This window comes from Aphelocoma coerulescens, chromosome 14 (assembly GCF_041296385.1).
Source record: "Aphelocoma coerulescens isolate FSJ_1873_10779 chromosome 14, UR_Acoe_1.0, whole genome shotgun sequence".
Taxonomy (NCBI): Eukaryota; Metazoa; Chordata; class Aves; order Passeriformes; family Corvidae; genus Aphelocoma; species Aphelocoma coerulescens.
This window is the reverse complement of record NC_091028.1, coordinates 12,572,606-12,591,916: the sequence shown is the minus strand read 5'-3', so window position 1 is coordinate 12,591,916 and position 19,311 is coordinate 12,572,606. Positions and strand designations below refer to the sequence as shown.

The 19,311-nt window shown below is 40.0% G+C and overlaps 1 protein-coding gene across 14 annotated transcripts in view; it reads right to left on the bottom strand.

The window, feature by feature from the left end:
- MAD1L1 (mitotic arrest deficient 1 like 1) overlaps positions 1 to 19,311 on the bottom strand; it is a 349,002-nt gene that overhangs the window by 307,100 nt on the left and 22,591 nt on the right. For all 14 annotated transcript variants that reach the window (XR_011155161.1, XM_069029432.1, XM_069029437.1 and 11 more), the window contains exon 10: positions 5,346 to 5,432. Coding sequence is in view for 13 of the 14 variants with exons in the window: in XM_069029432.1 (XP_068885533.1) it covers positions 5,346 to 5,432 (87 nt within the window). In the remaining variant the exon portion in view is untranslated. The remainder of the gene's footprint in view (positions 1 to 5,345; positions 5,433 to 19,311) is intronic.

Sequence of the window (19,311 nt, the reverse complement as noted above, 5' to 3'; positions counted from 1 at the left end):
CAAATGCCACGAGCCTTTGGAAGGCATGGAACGGCAGAAATGATGGTGCTGCCAGGGTGTGAGGACAGAGCTCCCTCAGTGCTGCCTGATCTCCAGAGGAGCCTTGCTGACAATGCAACATTCCCAAGAGTCTGTTTGCTTGCAGGGCTCTGATCCCAGACATGACCTCAGGGCATGGCCTCAGGATGTCTCTCCTGGAGACAGAGATCTGACTCCCTTAAACTTGCTGGAATTCATTATTTTTGAGACCTCCACCATCTGCCAAGCTTGATAGAACACAACTTGCAAGTTCAAAAGTGTAGGGTAAGCACAGACAAATCTCATTTACATACACACACAAAGCACAGTAATAAGCCTCACTTCCTCAGGAAATCAGACTAAAAATGGCACAATCATGAAAAGCAAAGGTCTGGGCAAAATCCCATGTTTTTCAAATTGGAAGCATAAGTCAATGTCTTGGCTAAATTATTTTTTGCCTTCCTATTTTCTGCTAACTATATGATAGAAAAAAAGGAAAGCTTTCTATCTACCTAATTAGAGTAATGAATAACCAGATGTTGCTCTAGAAGCTTACTGTATGAATATGTAGATGGGTCACTTAATGAGACACTATCAAGTAGCTTCTGGTATAGAAGTGCAGGAAAGACCCATTTTGGAGAAAAGGAAAAGCAGCAACTACAGTCATTCCTTCATCATCTCACTCTGTAAAATGAATGCAGAACCTGCCAGCAGTTAATATTGCCCTGAAGCACTGTAAATAAACATTTGTCTGGTATTAGGTACACAGACACCTCCACATATAAATCAAGGTGCAATGTGCCATATAGATGAACAAAGGAAGAAAAAAAAATCACTATCTAGTCCTATATTAGACATTAAGTGCTTCTTTTGATCACAAAATAACTCATAAAGCCTATTAAAAAGCTAGCACTTCTTTCTCTGTCAGATAAAAGACACTTCACTGTAATTAAACTTCTGTCCAACTTCCCAGAAGATTAGGGGAAGAAGTCTGACAGGCTCTATTTGTTTTTGTGACTGACACTCATTGAGACATCCAAGGAACAGAGAGGTTGGGCCAAAGATTTACAACACTTCTGAGCTAACAGCATTTATGAAGATGGACAGGTCTGGGCTTACCATCACTCATTCTTTTTTTTTTTTATTAAAAAAAAAAATCCCTGCTGCCCAACTCTAAAGCATTTTATGTTCAGTTTGCAATGTACATTCCCTGGTCTTCGATGGTTTGGGGTTTTATTTCATTTTAAGCAACAAAACACATGGCAGGTTGTTTGGGTAAATCAGCTTTACATGATTTATATGAATAAAGGTGGTAAACAACCATGTCTCTTAACAGAACTTCGTGAGCACTTGCAGTAGGAAAACCCTTTTTCAAACACAATCTCTGTGTCCCTTTTCCCATATGAAACAATATGTCAAAACACATGGCTGGGTTTCTGACACGAGGTGATGTGAATAAGCCACCAGCTCCAGGATCTCAACACCAGAACCAAGGATTTACTGCTCTTCCATTTTCCTTGGTGTCCTTCATCCTGCCCAGAACCAACCTCACCTTTGTGTTTCCTCGTATTTGCCTTCCCACAAGACATCTTGAGGTCCAGAGTCAATATTGCACTCAGACAACAAGAGCAAAAGCAGAAATGGGAGGGACCACGAGTAACCATTTTCATTGTATGTCTTTCAGAAGTGCAGCAAAGCTGAAGCCATAAAGAAGCATCATTCCTTCACGTGAGCCATCTCACAGGACAACATTTCAAATTCTAGAATACTTTGCCAGGATTGTTCTCGGAAATCTCTCCAGAGACTCCAAATATGCAGATAGGAAGCAGGCACAATAAATATGCAGCTTTTCACACTTTAAAAAAATAATGTAACTGCTACATCATTTCTCCATAAGACAAAATCTGAAGAACCACTTGGCTGTCTTTCCATATTCCAAACTACAACCCGCAACACATTTCAGTGTACCACACCTACAAGCAGTCACAGTTAGGGGGAAAAATGGGCTTTATCCAATGGTTACTGCATGGTTAAACTGACCCACTAATTAAACACCTTCCTTCCATCACCTTTTCCTAAACAGCAGAGCAGGTACACTTTTTGCTATCAAAGTGGTCCTGAGCAATCTTCTTTTGAGCTTTTGAACCTCTGGATTGCTATCTTTGCTCTGCAGTTAAAAAGCTCCACAACACTTCCTGCTGCTGCTGCTGCAAGTGTAATTTACTCTATTTATACGACTTCTAGCAACACACTCCAAAACAGCACTGGGAGTCCATCACGCACGATTAATGGCACTTTCAGCTACATTACTCAGCCATCCTGAAGTTGCCAAGAGAAGTGAGTTTCTGCCCATGTGCTCAGTGCTAAAGTGACCCTCTCCTCTTGCCCCATGCTGGCACCACAGGAAGGTTTTCTCCCCTTAGCAAAAATAGCAAGCTCTGAGGGAGTCTACACAACTCAAACGTGTAAACAATCACTGTTAAAAGAAATTGATTTAATCCTACTGCTCAGGAAATTCAGTCCTGTGGTTCTGTGTCTAAAAGCATCCAATGTGAGTGATGGAGCAAATAGGATATGCATCATCATTTGACCTCTGGGAGCCTGGAGACACTGGCAATTGCACAGGCTACACAAAACACAGATTGCAGTGCAGATCTCCACACAGGGAAATACCCCTGCAAAGGTGGGTTTGTAGTGATGTTGCCTCTTTGTGGTGGGATCATCTCTATTGCCTTTTTTTACACAAACACTGGCTCTGAAAAATGCACAGTAATAAATGGAAAGCAGGTCAAGAATGAAGGAATGAGAACAAGTAAATATTCTGTTTAGTGAAGCCATTCAGAAAAGGTTTTTACCAGTGTGTTTATCAACCATAACTCCCCATTCTAGACCAATTACAGGACACTGGAAGCAGAAATAGCAGCTGGCAAGTGTCTACCACAGTCACTGAACAGTGTGGGAAAGCATCACTGGGAATAAAAACCAAGATGATTGCAGTGTAAAGACAGAGAAAGAATAGTCAGCTTGCAAACCCCCCACCACCTTCCAGGCACTCTCCTGCCTGTGTTTAAAAGCTTGGTGATGAACACACACACATCCACTGCACAAAGACTCCATATCTGCCATGTAGGGAAGAAGGCCACAGAACCCTCTTTAACACTCAAATCTCTTCTTCTACTAAACACATTTACATTTTTGCACTGCAGCAACAGGTAAGCCAGGACTATTTGTGATTCTCTCATAAATTCAGATGCTGACTTCTGATGATGTTTTCCTAAGCATCTGCCAATTCATTAATTTTAATGGAGAAAACTTACCGAAGTTTTTAGGGTAGACACAAACGTTGTGGTGTTTGTACTGCACATTGCTCTGTACACACAGAACCACTGACTGTATAAATCAAACATTGCACTATCACCACCAAAGACAACACATTTCAACTAAGGGCAAAAGAACCTGTGGCTGAAAAAAATAACAATAGAAAGCTGAATAAGTGCTGGCCTCCATCACTAGAGGGAGGCATGATCACATATTAAGTTACTGTAATACACAGACAATCCTGAACACAATTATGAAACAAATAAAAGAGAAGACCATCAGCTAAATCTGGAAAAGATTTATGGAAAGGAGAAAATTAGGTTTGCTTCCTTAACAACGTTTTATTTCCAAAAATTCAAAGCCCTCTGCTGGGAACTTTCAAATCACCTGTACTGAAAGGTTTTTAAAAATTCATCTTATTGCCTTCTTTTTAAGGCAGAATAAAGTATGTGATAGAAGAAAGTCAAAATTATCAGTTTCAGAAATGACACACAGCATTGCATCAGGAAAATGTCAGAATTTTAATTTGAGCAGCTTTACAGCCCATTTAACTTGAAATCAAAAAGTAATTTTAATCATGTTTTTATTTTTAAACTAAATTGGCACAATTATATCTAGATGAACAGGCACTACCAAAAAGCTGCTTTTTCAACAGACCCATGGCCATTAATAAATTCAGAAAAAGCACTTCTCTGAGAGGTCGTGAAAAACAGACTAAAAAAAACCCTCAAATCAGTAACTCGAACACTACCATCATTCTTTTATTTGATCGTTTAATCAATTGTGGATTTGAGGGTTTGCTTAGTTTATTTTTAATATACAGAATGTCTTCTTTATATTCGTGAGAGTTTTTTTTTTTTCCTCCCCTGTAAACTTCCCAGCAAAAACCACCAAACAATTTGGCTGGCTCATTCCTGGGAATTTACACTTAGCTAACCATTTTACAAGTGACTAAACAGTTTCATTAACAGCACCAGCACAACCAAAGCTTTTAACACCTGGCTTGAATCCTGCCCATCATTAGGAAGGCGGAGCCCAAACCACGATCATCTCTTGAACCAAAATGCAGCTCCTACCTCAGGAGACATATCAGGAAATGCTGCCCAGGTCAAGCTAAGTGTGCCCACCCAGAGCTCAATCACACAGTATTTGACTGCTTTACATTCAGCATTTTTACACCAAAGGCTGAAATTCTCCACAGTCCTGTTGCTCAGACAAGGCAGCTATGACCCTGCAATGCAAACAGTCCAGGGCCTTTTTGAAAGGCAGAGGTATTGCTTTGAACAAGAACGGACAGAAGGCTCCCAATGTGAGGAATTAAACAGGGAGGGAAGCAAGAATATGTGCACTGAGGGTGAGAAGCACTGTCTGGCACGCTGTGGAACCATGTTCAGAAAGGCTGTGGAACCAGTGCAGTCTGGAAAGTTTAGCTCTGGCAGACAAATTCACTTCCCCATTACATATTCACTCCCACTGGAGGGCAATGGTTTAAACACCGTCATGTTTCAAACAAGCATCTCACTCCATAAACAGACTGCTCCTCTCAAAGCCTGGCAGTACTTTGCCACCAGAACTGCTAACATCCTTTTCCTCCACCATCTCTACAACCTGGTCCTTTTTAGCAGTCAAATCACAGTTCTCAGAGCCCCTACTCCCTTTCCTATACCCAGATGGGTACTTGGCACATTTTGCTTTGTGACATTCCCTTTCCAGATGAAATGGTCTAGGAAAGCAACTCACTTCCCCTTGCAAACACTGTAGCTCATAACATAAAGTTTGATTAACTCTTCACTGCATCACCTACAGTTCTTCATCTTTTTCTTCCTGCAAGGAGTTCAGTAAGCAAAAAGCCCTTTATCAATGAGAAAGAATAGAAGGCAGCACAGAAGGCTCCACGGAACAGCAAAGAAATACAAAGAGCTGGTCTCCCAGTTTGCAGTCCTTGTTTCCTTTCTCTGTGCTTTAACATAGCAGTCTTGCTACCAGCATCCCCTCCTGGAGTAACTCACCTGTTCATGAAGGTGGAGTTCTGCTCTTTCAGGACAAGCTCCCGTTGCTGCAGGGCCACAATTTGCCTCGAGAGGTCATCAGGTGTCCTATGCAATTAAAACGAAATAAAAACTTATAACAAATCCTTGGCTGCAAATCTATATTCCATATATAACCATAAAACAGGTCTCACCAAAAGCAGCCAAGGCAATTTCCTGGGGCCAAAGCTGCTGCAGTCCCTTAGAACAACACAGAGCTGCAGCCTGGCCAGCTCACATAAAATCCAAAGCCACCACAAGAAGAGCACAGGATTAGTAAGAGGGTAAGAAAAGGAGGAAATAACATAAATACAGACTGTACAATTCAACAACTGTGGCTACTGTTGAACATCCTCTGAGAGCACAGAGGTTCAGGTACATCATAGGTGACTCAAGAGCTCCCACAGAGTTACCAGTGTGCTGACTTCAGAGGCCCTCACACACACCGTGACTCCATGGTGAGCCACAGGAGAAAAAACCCAAATCTCTCAGTTCTGGGTAACACTTCAGATGTCACTGATAATCTTTTCTTGTCAAAGAGATCAGAGACTTCTACAGACCTGCTAGCGACAACTCTGGAGTTGTCAGAAATAGGTTTATTCTTCCATCAAATCCAGTGACAAATCCTTAAAGGTAATGGAATGGGATCAAGATAGCTCCAGTCTGGCAGTTCCATCAGCAGTCTCTGCAGGAGGAAACTGTTCTTTTGGAGGCCTCTCTTAAAGCCATAAAAATAAAAATTTGTCTTGCACCGTTAGAAAGGTTTTCCCACCCTAAAATAGAAGCATCTCTATCACCCTTCCCAAAGGAAAGGAAGCTGAAAAGAGCATCCCTGTATGTACTGGGTACACACACCTCGTGCTCCAGCAAGATGCACCACCCACAAAGGGGAAGAGTGACCGAGACCTTGAAAGGGCTTTTCATAGGGAGCAAGTGGGAAGTCAGTTTTGCAGCAGTGAAATCTGCAGAGACACAATCTATCATGTCCCCCAAAAAGCAAGTCAAGGTTCCACTGTTGCTGGCAGGTGAAACTAGGCCTGGTCAGATTCTACACTATTGAATACAGTGCTGGAATGAGGCTGCTGCCACTCCAAAACCTGAACAGGAGAAGTGCCTCTAGCCTGATCATTGGATTTGACTAAATCTAGGACTAAAGAAGCCCTTTCTCTGATGAAAATATTTTTCAGCCAACTACTCACATCAATAAAAAGGCATCGCTTTTTCTCTTTAATCATCTGTCACTTCCAGTCAAGTGAAAATTAGTTAAACACTGAGTTGGTGCAGATAGGATTCAATTTTGGCAATCCCAGCTGAAAGATTCCTGCGTTTCACTTCCAGAATTACAAACCTGTACCTTTCCTCAGCAGAAAATTTTGAGGCCTCTACTACCACTTATGTTACATCCAAGTCTTAATAGTCAATATACAATAAAACAGATGGAAGTGTTCTCCCATCAGACAGTAGAGACACAGACTGCAGCAAAGAAATCAGTCAGGACATCACATCACACTCACTAGCCAAGGGAATTATGAGGAGAAACCAAGACACAACCTGGAGACAGCTTGGCTAAAACATCTGAATATAAAATTCTGGTAGCAGAGACAAGTCAACTTTAAGCCAACATGCACCTGAATTTTCAAATGCGCTGCAGCATTAAATAACACTTTAAAGTTCTGTAGCTGAGCCTGAAGGGATACTTAACTTGAGCAGTTCACCAGCTCTTTACTGAGGGCTACTAATGGCTGGGCATCAGAGGAAACACCCCAGGAAAATGGACTGGGCACACTTAGGCTGTTTGGCAAAAAGAAGCTGTAAGCAGACACACCAATTTCCACAGGAAAAATCTTTGTACAATGTAATGCCAAGTCAACAAGGCTCTGAAAAATGCACTTCTAAGCCTCTAATAAATGACCTAAATACAGCAGATTTATCATAAGGATAGTTAGTACCTCTGGCCATGTTGAGTGCCAGCCCCCAACACCAGTGTTTGGTCCCTGCATCAATGAAATAATTTCACAGATTCTTCACAGATTCCTTTTTTTTATGCACAAAAATAGTGTATCTGCCTTGATTTTTTTCTCAGTTTTTCAGAAATTCAGACCATAATCTGTTAGGACTAAGATGAGGAACTGAAATTAATCCAATAGTAAAATGAGAGAGAACTACAAAAGCCACAGATTTCTAGTAATGATAGCTCCTGACGGATTTCCAATAAAAAACAATCATCCTCATCTGTTCAGCCATTCAAACCAACAATCAGCTCCCAATCTCAGTTCCAGCAATTGGCAGCTTTAGGTTTACACTTAGTTCTGGACGATGTTTTATTGGCATTAGATACCTTTCATTACTTTATTTCTTTTTAAGTGGAGCAGCACAGATATACATATATACAGTCAGATATATGTAGATACACAGTCAATCCCCTGTAAAGAAAAGTTCACTTTCTGTAACACTAAATCATGTCAGGTGATGAGAGACAAAGACACCATTGCATGCACTCTGCTGCCAAACACCCTTATTGAGAGGTTTCAAAGCCTGGTTCCGAGGTCTGCACCCCACCCTGAGCACCAGCAGTTTGGCAAAAGCTGAATTTCCACAGATCCGAGCAGAGGAATGATGCTGCATGCACAATAAAATTAAATCAGAGCTTTCAATTTGATGACAATTGGTCAAGTCCCAAAGCACTGCAAACACCAACCAGCTGTAACCAGCTCTCTCATTGCACGAGTTTCTGCAAACAATGCCATGGAAAGAGAGAAATTTGTCAGCATCCCAACACACAGCAGCATGTTCTGGCCTTGAGAGCCTTGGCTGATGTCTGTAATTTTTGCTAAGCTCTGTCCATTCCCTATGGAACAGCTGATACCAAAACCAGTATTAGAAAAGACAAGGAATCGGCTTTAAGAGGATCTTTATGACAACACAGCTTTCCAACACTACTGGAACACCATGGCTTGTTGAGGGAACTTTGAAACCCTGTCCTCACCCAAACAGAGCCAGAACTCCCTTTTTGAAAGAACTGCCATTATGTTTGCTCTGCAAACCTGTAGGCAGCTTCCTTCCCCACGGAGTAACAGAGCCCATGGAACCACCAAAAACCCCACACCTTGTGTGCACCAGGCACGCAAAAACCTATAAAGGGACACATGGAAGGGTCCAGTTCAGGGCAGTGTATTACCAAAACAGATTTGTGTGCTTCGTAATCAAAGTTCACATGAACAAGTGACAAAGTGGCTTCCAAAATGCAGGAGCAAATGAAATCACTGCCTTCAGTTCCCTTCTCCTGAGTAAGGCACAAGGAGCCAAAAGCTAGAATGTTCTTCCTCTGTCCCACCTTCCCATCCTGAGACCCCCTTTCCTTAAGCAAAATTCATAAAAACAAACAGTTGAATTTAAGCCTAATTTGGACAAGGTTTTCTTTTGCCCTAAACAAGCAAATTAGTCCCGCAGTTTACAGCACAGTAAGGCAGGAGGGGGACAAAACCAAAGCTCTTTGCCTTCCTTTGAAGCACAGATAATTTGAAAAGAAGCAATTTAAGAATGATGAAAACGTAAAACCATTCAAGTGAAGTGAAAAATTAACTTAATGGGATGTCCAAACAAGTCATATAATGACTTTTAGTGCCCACTGTCAAACTTTTTAAACTTCTAAGGAAAATGGCTTATGTTATTTTGTATAACTTTTTTTTAATGCACACAACTAACATTTCCTTGGATCTGGAGGAATGCTCTGTTCTTAGTTAAGGATCTATTACCATTTCAGTACAAACTGTGACAGTTACACATTGAGAATTAGCTGTTGAAGTAACATTTAAACCAAGACTCTGTAAGCAGATGAAAATGTTAAAGAAAAAAATTTTTAATTTATAATTTATTAGAATGTCAACTTCTTATTGCTTCTATAAAATGTTTCAAAATGCACAGCAAAGGAAGAGTTTTGATTGTAGCTAGAGATCAGACATTAAATTTTATGTATGGAAGTGCAAGACAAAAGTAAAACTAAAGAGAAAAATAGGCACTTCATCAACTATGTTTGGAGGACTGAGTTCTTCACTGTTTTTAGTTTAATTAAATTTGATTCAAACTACCAAACTAATATCACATTTATAATACTAAATTACTCAGAATTACATATTTTTGGAACTCTGCTGAATTAACACTTCTCTTTACATTTTTAGCTCAGTATGAATATACAATGACAGATTTGGTTGTCTCAACTAAGTCATATTAAATTGAAATGGAACATTACCAGATTTTTGGCACAGTATTTTCAGTTTTACACTTAAACATAATTAACTGACAAAGACCAGAGACAGACGTTTGTATTAAAGCGTTTGTTAAGAAAATAAGGCACAGAAAGGGAAGCCACATCTGCTTCATTCTCTTCTATGAAAAACAATTTCCAGGTGTTTTTGTGGGTTTTGGTTTGGGTTATTTTAAAGGTAATCCCCCAGAAGTACAAAATATTTATTTTGTTCCTTATCTGTTTTTGTATTGTGTATAAGGAAACATAAGAAGATTCTGAAATTCTCCTCTCCCCAAGAAGAACCTTTTCTACTTTTACAAAAATAATTTAATCTTCTTCCTAGGGAGGAAAACAACAGCATCTGAAGAACAAACAGAATGGTAACATGACAACAAGAGAAGATTTCTGGAAAAGCAGTTTAGTTGTTTTAAATATTTCTCTATGATTAGAACGGTCATGGAATGCCTGTAATAGTCTTTTCCTGTATGCTTGAAGTGAGTCTCAAACATCCTCTTTGTATATTTGATCTCCTCAACTGCTTTAACTCCTCTATCTCTGGCTTACAGGACTCCTGTCTATCTCTGAAGCTTCACCAAGTCCAAAAGCAGCTCAGTTCCTGGAAGGACTTGCCCTGCAAGAAAGTTCAACAAATAACAATAATCACAACAGCTCACAAAGACTTCCCAGGGTACAGCAGAGAGTCCTAAGGTTTAATTTGGTCATATTAACTCAACGTTTGTTATGAGAAAGGTATAAACTGCTTAATATCACTTTCTCCTCAAAATATGCATCCCCTCCCTGGGAACATTCCTTAGCTCCCCTTCCCCTAGAGGAAAATATTGCCACTAAAATCTGGTGTCCAGACCTGGAAGTTGAGAATTAACTTTCACAACAACAATTCTCCTGCAGAAAAGCCCCTTCAAGCTCCAGTCCAGGTAGTTACCCCTGTTTGTTGGTACCTCCATGCCTACATCCTCCCTTTCTATTCCTGACTACAGTAACTAATCCATATGGTCTGGAATCTCCTACACACATTAGTCACAAAGACAAATCCTCAATGTTTCCAGGCAATTAGGACACATTTAGTGCTTTGCAGCACTTTGATTAAAATGTTTTGAAGAACAGTCACAAACCTTTACTCATTCAAATGAAGGTGCCAAGACCTGTCAAACCCACAAAACTAAGGTATACCTGAGACTGTTTCTCCAACAAAGTGGCTTCTTAATATTTTATGTACAAAGTAAATGGAGGAAATCTGCAGTGTAAGTGGAAGCAATAAGCAATCTCAGCCTCAGAGGTTCCCTTCATTTAGAGAACTCTTATTTGTGTACAGATAGAATCAACAAATCCAATTGCTCTTTACCAAAGCAAATGTCCCCATTAACCACTTGAAGCAGAAGAACAACTTATTTGTAAGAAAACATTTTAAGTGTTTATAAGTGCCTTGACAATTCTAAAGACAATTGATACGTCTCTTTTGAAGCAATTGCAAAATTAGCAATTAATCCAATCAAGCCCTAATTTGAAGAGGGGCGGAAAAAAAAGGAAGAAAACTATATTAGATTCTAGTTAATAGGCTTCTTTGGATTTTAATGAAGAAAGCTTTTTTCCTCCCAAAGTTAACAATATGGCATCGTAAGAACTCCTCGTTCAAGTACCATTTCTACTTTAAAGATATAGATATGGGCTCAACAAGATAAAATTAATCTTACTTTGGGAAAAATAATTCACCATTGGGCAGACATTTCAACAGGTCCAACTTCTTTCTCATCCCTACCACTGCTCTAAGAGCAAGCACAGAACAGTCCACAGAAACCTGCTAACTGACCCACGCTCCACAGTGGAGTGGAACCTCGCAAGTGAAAGGCTTTCAGCGACCTCAAGCAGAGGGAATATACACAGAGCAGCACCAAACCTGCTGATCTGAAAGATAAAAATACTCAGCTTTTGGGTTTGCCACTGCATGCTCAGTCACGTGACATAACTTAAAGCTTGGAGAGGTCATGGTGAAACAAAAATTTCACAGAGTCATCAAGAGACCTTCATTAAATGAAACCATTTTTAAGGCAGCAATAAAGGCATTCAACATACAACTCAAGACATACGGAGTGTCTCTGCAAAGCTGTGGAATATTCTTATCCTATGTTTTTCCTATACAAGAAAATAATGAGTTCTTGAGGTCTTAACCCAACAGATTAGACACTGAAGAAAAAAACCACACAAACTTCTAAAGCACCTTTCAGGTATTCCCCGGCACTAGCACAGAAGTGGTGAAGTTGGAAATTATCAAAAGGGATTTTAAAAATGGCTGTTACTGCTCTCATGCTAACAGAGATGTCAGCACAAACTTTACAATCAGAGAAGCAAATGTATTTTCTCAATTCACAATTTAGTGAATGTAATTATATATTAATGATGACGTTGAAAGGAAATTATTGTGGCACACAATTTCATACCTACTGCCCTTAAGACTTGAAGCACAAAATGTAAACACAGTTAATAATGTAATGTTTCATTGTAATGCAGCAGCAAAAGCTATTTTAAGTCTTTTTCCTAATCACAAACTTAATTTGAGAAAAAAGCAACAGCTAAAGGTAAAAATAATGCTGTGAAATTAATAAAAACTTCTTTTGGGGAGTCATAAGTAGGGTTGCTTTTCCTATAGTTTCTATTTGTCACTGGAGTTGGAACAATCATTTTGGCACTCTGAGGTTGGGCTGAGAGGACAGTGTGGACAGGGTACCCAAGAGACTTCATGAGGAGGGTGGGAGCAAATCAAACTAATACAAAGAACAGAATCACAGCAGAATACCAATTCTGTATTCTAATCCTGTGGGTTAGAACCCTTAGATTTTCAAGGCATTTGGATAGTTGTAAATAGTAATAAACAAAAAATTAGTATCTGAAAAGCAGACTGAAATACAAGGATATGTTCATTGGAAACAAACTCCAAACAGACAGATGATGTATCTTTCACAGAGATATCATTCAACAGAGGGTCATTAGAAACCCTGAAATCCATTCCAGGCCAATTACCAAGATTATACAAAACTGGAAAAGAACCCTGACAGCTAAAAAATGAAAGCAATAAATGAAACTTCCAGAAGATCAGGCAGAAGCTTCTCTTTTTAACTTCCATGTCAATGAATAAAAGCTCATTCAGAGATTTGCTCCTCACCAAGCTGAGGGCCAGCAGGGAGGGCTGGTTACAACAGAAGCATCTGAAATAAAAATATTTAACTCCTTAACTTTCAAATTAGGCAAGAGTTTCTATGCAAATAAACAGACAATTTTACCAAACCTCTGCTGGTTCCATGCTGCAAGGTCACTCTCAAGACATTTGAATAGACCTGGAGCAGCCTAGAAATAGACATCATCAGCTTCTTCTCAACGAAGGAGGAGTGGGACACAGGGACAAGACACAAAAATCCTCCAAAACCTAAAACCAAATATAACTCATGCATCCAACATGCCCTTCTGGCATAACTTCCACCCCCATGGAAATTACCAACACAGAGACATCATTTTTCCAGATAGCCAGGGCTCCTGTCTGACAGGAGAGCTCCTGCTGCAGCCAAGGCTGGCTACTGACAATTTATGTACATTTGACTATTTTACAGATTGCACTGAATTGATGGTCTTGTTCTTTTGACACCTGTCTGAGATAATCCTTGCAGAATATTAATTTACCTAAGTCCTTGTATTGTTTTCAACATCTTTATTGATCCTGTTGTTTACCCAGACTCTTATCAGCTGAAAATATTAGCCAGCAGTAACACAAAGCCCCTAACCTTGAGCAAGAGGAAATACTATTAATGGCTGGAGACAGGTCCTTGGGAGAATCTAGACCATATTTTCAACTGCTTTTATACAAAGTGATTTGACATCCCATATATTATTCTTATTTACTTCTGATTACAATCACATACTTATTCAATCTCATGGCAGGAATGGCCACTTTAAACTGCAACTTTAAGCTACAGTAGAAGTTCTTTTAACTGGGTTGTTTTTTAATATCAATCCAATAACAGTCACAGGTAAATTTATGGTAACAATTTTAGAAAGAATGAAAAGCATACTGCTTGTATGTTCAGCTGGAATTCTAAGTTATTCTTTCAGATAGAAAATTGAGGTTAAGCCTGTTGCTTTGATTAATTAAAAACTACCCAAATTCAGTAAAAGATTATTTCAAATCTTTTCACAACAGATGTCTCAGCTCTGCCAGAAACAGAACATAATACATCCAAGTTTCAACAAATGTGAGAGGTTAAAAGCCTTACTGAAAACACAGCTGATAAATTATTATATTTATCATGAAAAACAATAGCAGAACAACAAAATTAGATAATGCCTAAGGAAAATGCTTGCGCTGTCAGCAGTCACAGGTTCCTGCAGGGCATTTGTATTAAGATGGCAAAAAAGGTGTCAGCTGCCACTGAGGCCCTGTTTGTGGCAGTTACATCAAGTACATAAACAACTGAGATAGCCCTAGAAACCAGACCAAAGCAAGGCCTGAATTTTAGAAACTGAGGCACAAAGACTGGGCAATATGATTAGGGAGACCCAAAAATCACTAGTTCAGTGTAAGAAAATGAAACCCCACACTGACTTAATAGATGATAAAAGCTATCAGTTGTAAGCACTGTCTCCTAAATCTTTTGTTTCCTAACTGGTAAAAGTCAAAAATCAGTATGCAACACCATTTTTGCAAGTCATACTAATCAGTTAATCCTAAAACATGAGTTTAAATCCCAGCTTTTTGCTTAGCCTAGCCTCATGATCAGCTACCACATTGTTTCCCACCAAGTTCATTTCCCATTCAGAGCCTGTTGCTCAATTCCTGGTTTTAACAAATCCAGGAGCACGTGAGCTCACTGTGCAGAACCCCCACCCCTGGCTCAGGCCTCCCCACTTAAGGAAGCACATTTCCCACTCAGCTGTCCACAGGCTCCATCCAGGAAAAGGAATTATACACGTCCCCAGACACATGTAAATAAACCGAAGAAATTTCAGATTTACAGAGCTGTCTTCAAACCCTCTCCCCCAGCTCAGGGAGGATTAAAAAGGACTTCAAAGAAGCCTGAGTTCCAATTAAAACACTGTGACCACCCTGGGGACGCAAAAATATTCCTCTGATTAGTGAGATGCACTCTTTGAACTGTTTGGCTAAAAAAAGCTTTCAGAACTTTAAACAAATGCAGTAATTCTCTCTCATACTTTTTTTTTTTTTTTTTTAAGTTTCTAAAAATTTAATATTCAAAGTGAAGGACAAGTAACATTTAAAATGGAAAGTTTTATGGAAGCCCATTAGCACATCAGCTCTAGGCATCTACTAACATGAGACACACCAAGACCTGAATGCTGCAGTCCCAGTACAAAGCAGATGACACAAGCTGTCAGAACAGAAGAACCCAGAGTGTCACTGCTGCTGCAGAGGTGGTGGCACCCCTGTGTTATGATATCCCAATCTCACCAGCCCTCAGAACCACTCTCCCTGAAGGGCAGAGCACATCAATCCCACCTTGTTTTGAAATTCTGCTTTATTTCCTTAACATCCAAAGCTCCCAAGCCACACATACAAAGTGTCTCACATCCAAGTTCTTTGACACATGGTGATAATACAACAGTTACCCTCAGACTTAGCAATTAGCACAGATTTAAATAAAAAGCTCTTCCTATGCTTGCTGCAAAGGAAAACAAAAGAAAGAAACCAACTCCCTCCATCCCCTGAGACTCCCACTCCCAAAACCAGAGCTGAATTACATACTCCAAAACTTTTAGCATCAAGAACAATGAATGCTAAGAACAGGTGCTGGGAAAATAACTGAGGCTTAGAGCATGCCAAAGCAGTTGGAGCTAAGTGGGCATAATAAACCTGCCTGTTAAAGCCAAACCCCAATCACTCTCATCCAAAAGGAATGAATAATTCATGGCAGAAGGAGATAGAAGCAGACTTTAAGACTTGCTCCGAGAAAGTGGAACTGCTCAAGTATAATTGCATTAGATGTAAACAGTGGCATTTCAACAATTACTCTTCTCCTTTTGGCAGCTTGTTCTCAAAAACCCACACTCAGCTCAGATACCTGCATCCAGCACAGGGTTCAGAGCAGCCAAAAGCAATTGTGGCTTCCCTGTGTCTGCCACAGCTCCTGGAACTGGGATTCTGATAAGGACAGCACTGGGGTCACAAGCACTTGGACATCATCTTGGCTTGCTGCTATCATCAGGCTTTGAACACTTTCAATGCCTGAAGCTACTGGGGGAGGGACTAATAAGATTAGATGATAAACACTGTCAAAATTTGAAATGTATCCACGGAAGAGAAAGCTCCTAGTCTCTCTGCTAAAAGAAACAAACACTCCTTTTTCATACCACTTTTACATGTTTCCTTTCATTCACATTTACCTTCAAGATCTCGCTTCACCATGCTCTACAATACAGAACTACCCACAAACCAGTTACTTTTCCTTTTCTTAGTGAATGGATGCTACAGAACCAACCAGACAAGAAAAAAAAGAATTAAACAGCCTTCCCAAAGTCTTTAAAACATCCACCCTCCTGGAGATCTCCTCCTGGCTTCTCAAGGATCTTCAGCTTCCAGATTCTGCTCGCTGCTGGTGTGACTGCAGCTTGGTACAACAGCTCCACGACTGAGGAAAAGGTGCATCAGATATGCCCAACTCCCCAGATTTCAGTGGAACTTGATTGGGAAGATATTGCAGAGCATTTATAACCTCAGTGTAGAAGGGAGTCCTATTTATACAATAAGTATTATGTACCTGAGATGCTAAATGTGTCTTTAGACAACAGTTTCAGAAAGCACAAATGAAAGCTGCAGCCATTAAAACACAAAATAATTTTAAGTCGCTGGTGCAGAGCTCCCTCACTCAGCTGCTTTCCTCCAAAGCTTGTCTGAATTCTCAAGCTCTCCTGTTACATTACCAAGAAAATTTTTAACTTACTTCAACCATTCTGGTTTATAACCTGAGCACATGCCATCTAAAAGCATTCTCCAATCTCAGCCCATCTCTCCTTCCTCTGCTGAGCCACAGCTTCTCTCCTAGAACTCCCCACTTTAGAAGCACCCCAAAGAAACAGTGCCAGAAATCCACATTTCTTGTCGAACTTGATACCATCAGTATGTTTAGTACTAGACCTGTGCAAAGACAGGATTAAATGAAAGCACAAAGGCATATGGAAAACAAGTCCCTCTGTACTTGAAAGCAACTTTGCAAATGCAAACGCTTACAGAACACTTGGCCACATGCTGAGCATTTACTCTTAGCAGAGTCATGTATCAAGACCAGGATTTCTGAACTGCCAAAACACCTTTTTTTTCTACCACATTTACTATATTTATTTAACAAGAAAAAGAAATCTGCACACAGCACATGACAGAAAGAAGACACTGTTAAGAATCTTTGTAACTAATGCTTAAACAGGCAAAGAGCTTTTTGTAAGCCTAGGTAAGAGGGTGAGTGGCTGAAAAATTAAAAAGTCATATCTTCAAGTTGTACTTTTCATGTAAGGAGATGAACTCTTCAATTAGTGCAAGAAACACACAGAAAGGTTCAACAAGTAGGAGCCTTCACAGGAAACCAACACCTCTCTGCACAGGCAGCCTGCTGCCCTCTGCACCAAGTCAGACAAGCTGACACATCCGTCACTGGCACACCCTTTCCCAGAGAGGACTTGCAAAATCCTGAAGGGATGGGCACAATTACTGTACTGAGAGATTCAAATATATCCTACAAAGAAGCCTTTTTGCTGCAAACCCGAGGAACTACATAAACAACCCCAATTTCCATGTGCACATTCACCAGGGTCTGTAAAACTATCCATTTTTTAGCAGGTTTTAAACAAACGCTCCAAGATACAGCTCCTCGGAAAGGAGAAACGAGAGGTGCCTATTGATTAGGTGTCAGGGTTACCTCAGGAAAGAGAGAAAGAACATAATAGTGGAAACAAAAGTTGCCCACTACATCCTCCCTTCAGAATGCACAAAGGCTTTAAATACATGAAACCAGCTCAACTGTGTAGTTACCCCCTGAAAGGCCGTCAATTACCTAAATTGGGCTGTGTGGCATGGAGGAATAAAAATGAGACAGGGTCAAAACAGCTCCGGAATTAATTGGGAGAGGAGAGGGCATATTTCAAAAGAGGGAGAGTTTTCACTCTCGCCTGCCTTCCTTCTCCCTCGCTCTCCAGCAATCACCAGGGCCCAAAGAGACAGCAGAGGAAGATTTCATTAATAAATTTATTTCAACTTTCTTTTCAATGGCACTAAGAATGTATGCAAATCCATTCATAATTAGGTTTAAAAATTCCATTTCATGGGATAATCAGACTTCAAAAAACTCAATTTTAGTTTTAATCAGATTTTAACAAGGATATTAAGTCCATTTCGTTCAGAAGAGGGAGAAACGGTGAATTTAACACAAAATGTATTCAAGCTTAGCCCTGGGAGATAATTAAATAAAATTAATTTGGCAAGGGTTGTCTGTAAATGGAAACGCTCCAGACAGCAGAGCAGGTTCCTGAAGGAAACAAAAGCAGTTCATTACTGTACAAACAGATACAAAGCTTATTGTTCAGACAGAAGAGAATTGCAGCTCCTCCACAACAGCAGGACAACCTGAGCCCTTGAGCTGCCTCTGACAAACACAGCTGAGTGTGGAGGAGGAGAAGGTAGTTATTTCCCTCTTGTTTCAGCTAAGTCCCCACTCCCCTAGCACAGCAAGGAGGGAAAATGCAGGGGACAGCATATACAAACCTAACAATTCCAAATTACTAAGCACAGAAAATTATAAGAAACAATCTAGTGAGAGACAGCTCCTTTAAACGACGAAAACCCACGTACAAACTTGAGGCTGTCAGCAAGATTCTTGCCAGATATGATTCCATCAAATTCCATGTAATGATTTAGTCACACAAAGAACTGAATCCCAATTTAATACCAAAAGCATCCCACTCTCCTTGACAAAAGCCATGGACTGATACAGATGCTAAAACTTTGGTAACTGTCCTGATGCTTGAATTCTGAAGGACCAAATATTGATTTTGTAGCCCTTATAACCTTAAACTACAAAAATGCAGGTTTTTTAACACTGTATATCAGATGTGTCTGACACTTATTTTAACATCATGATGGTACCAAGATTATGAAAGTCACTCCTGGTAAACACAACTTTGCTGTAGAGTCAGACATTCTGGTTTAGATTTTCATGATGCATATTGGTTATGGGTTTACCTAAACTTTCCCCCAATACTGGGCACTTTTAAGGTTCAGCTGGAACCAGTGCTGGACCATCTTGTCCAGACCAGGCTGTTGTCAAGAATAGCTGAACCTCAAGGTCCCTTCCAACCTGGTATTCCACAAATCTGTGAAAATCTGCTGACCTGGACACACTATCACTGAAAGGAACAGAATACAAAAACCAGACAGATATTTGTGGAAAAGAAAAAGCTATTTTAACTACCTAACTACAGTCAAATGACACTGAGAAACAGCATGTTTATCTTTAGCAGCTGTCACAAGCCATCCAGACAGGAGCACGTGCATTTGCAAGACCTCTGTCTACTCAATTAGAAAAAAAAAAAAATCAGAGAATTTTTTCACTCATCCTCTCTGCCAGCCTTGCAAATATATCAGTTATTACAAAGTGCCAACTGCATTTTCCCCTTGCCAGCTACTTGCAGACG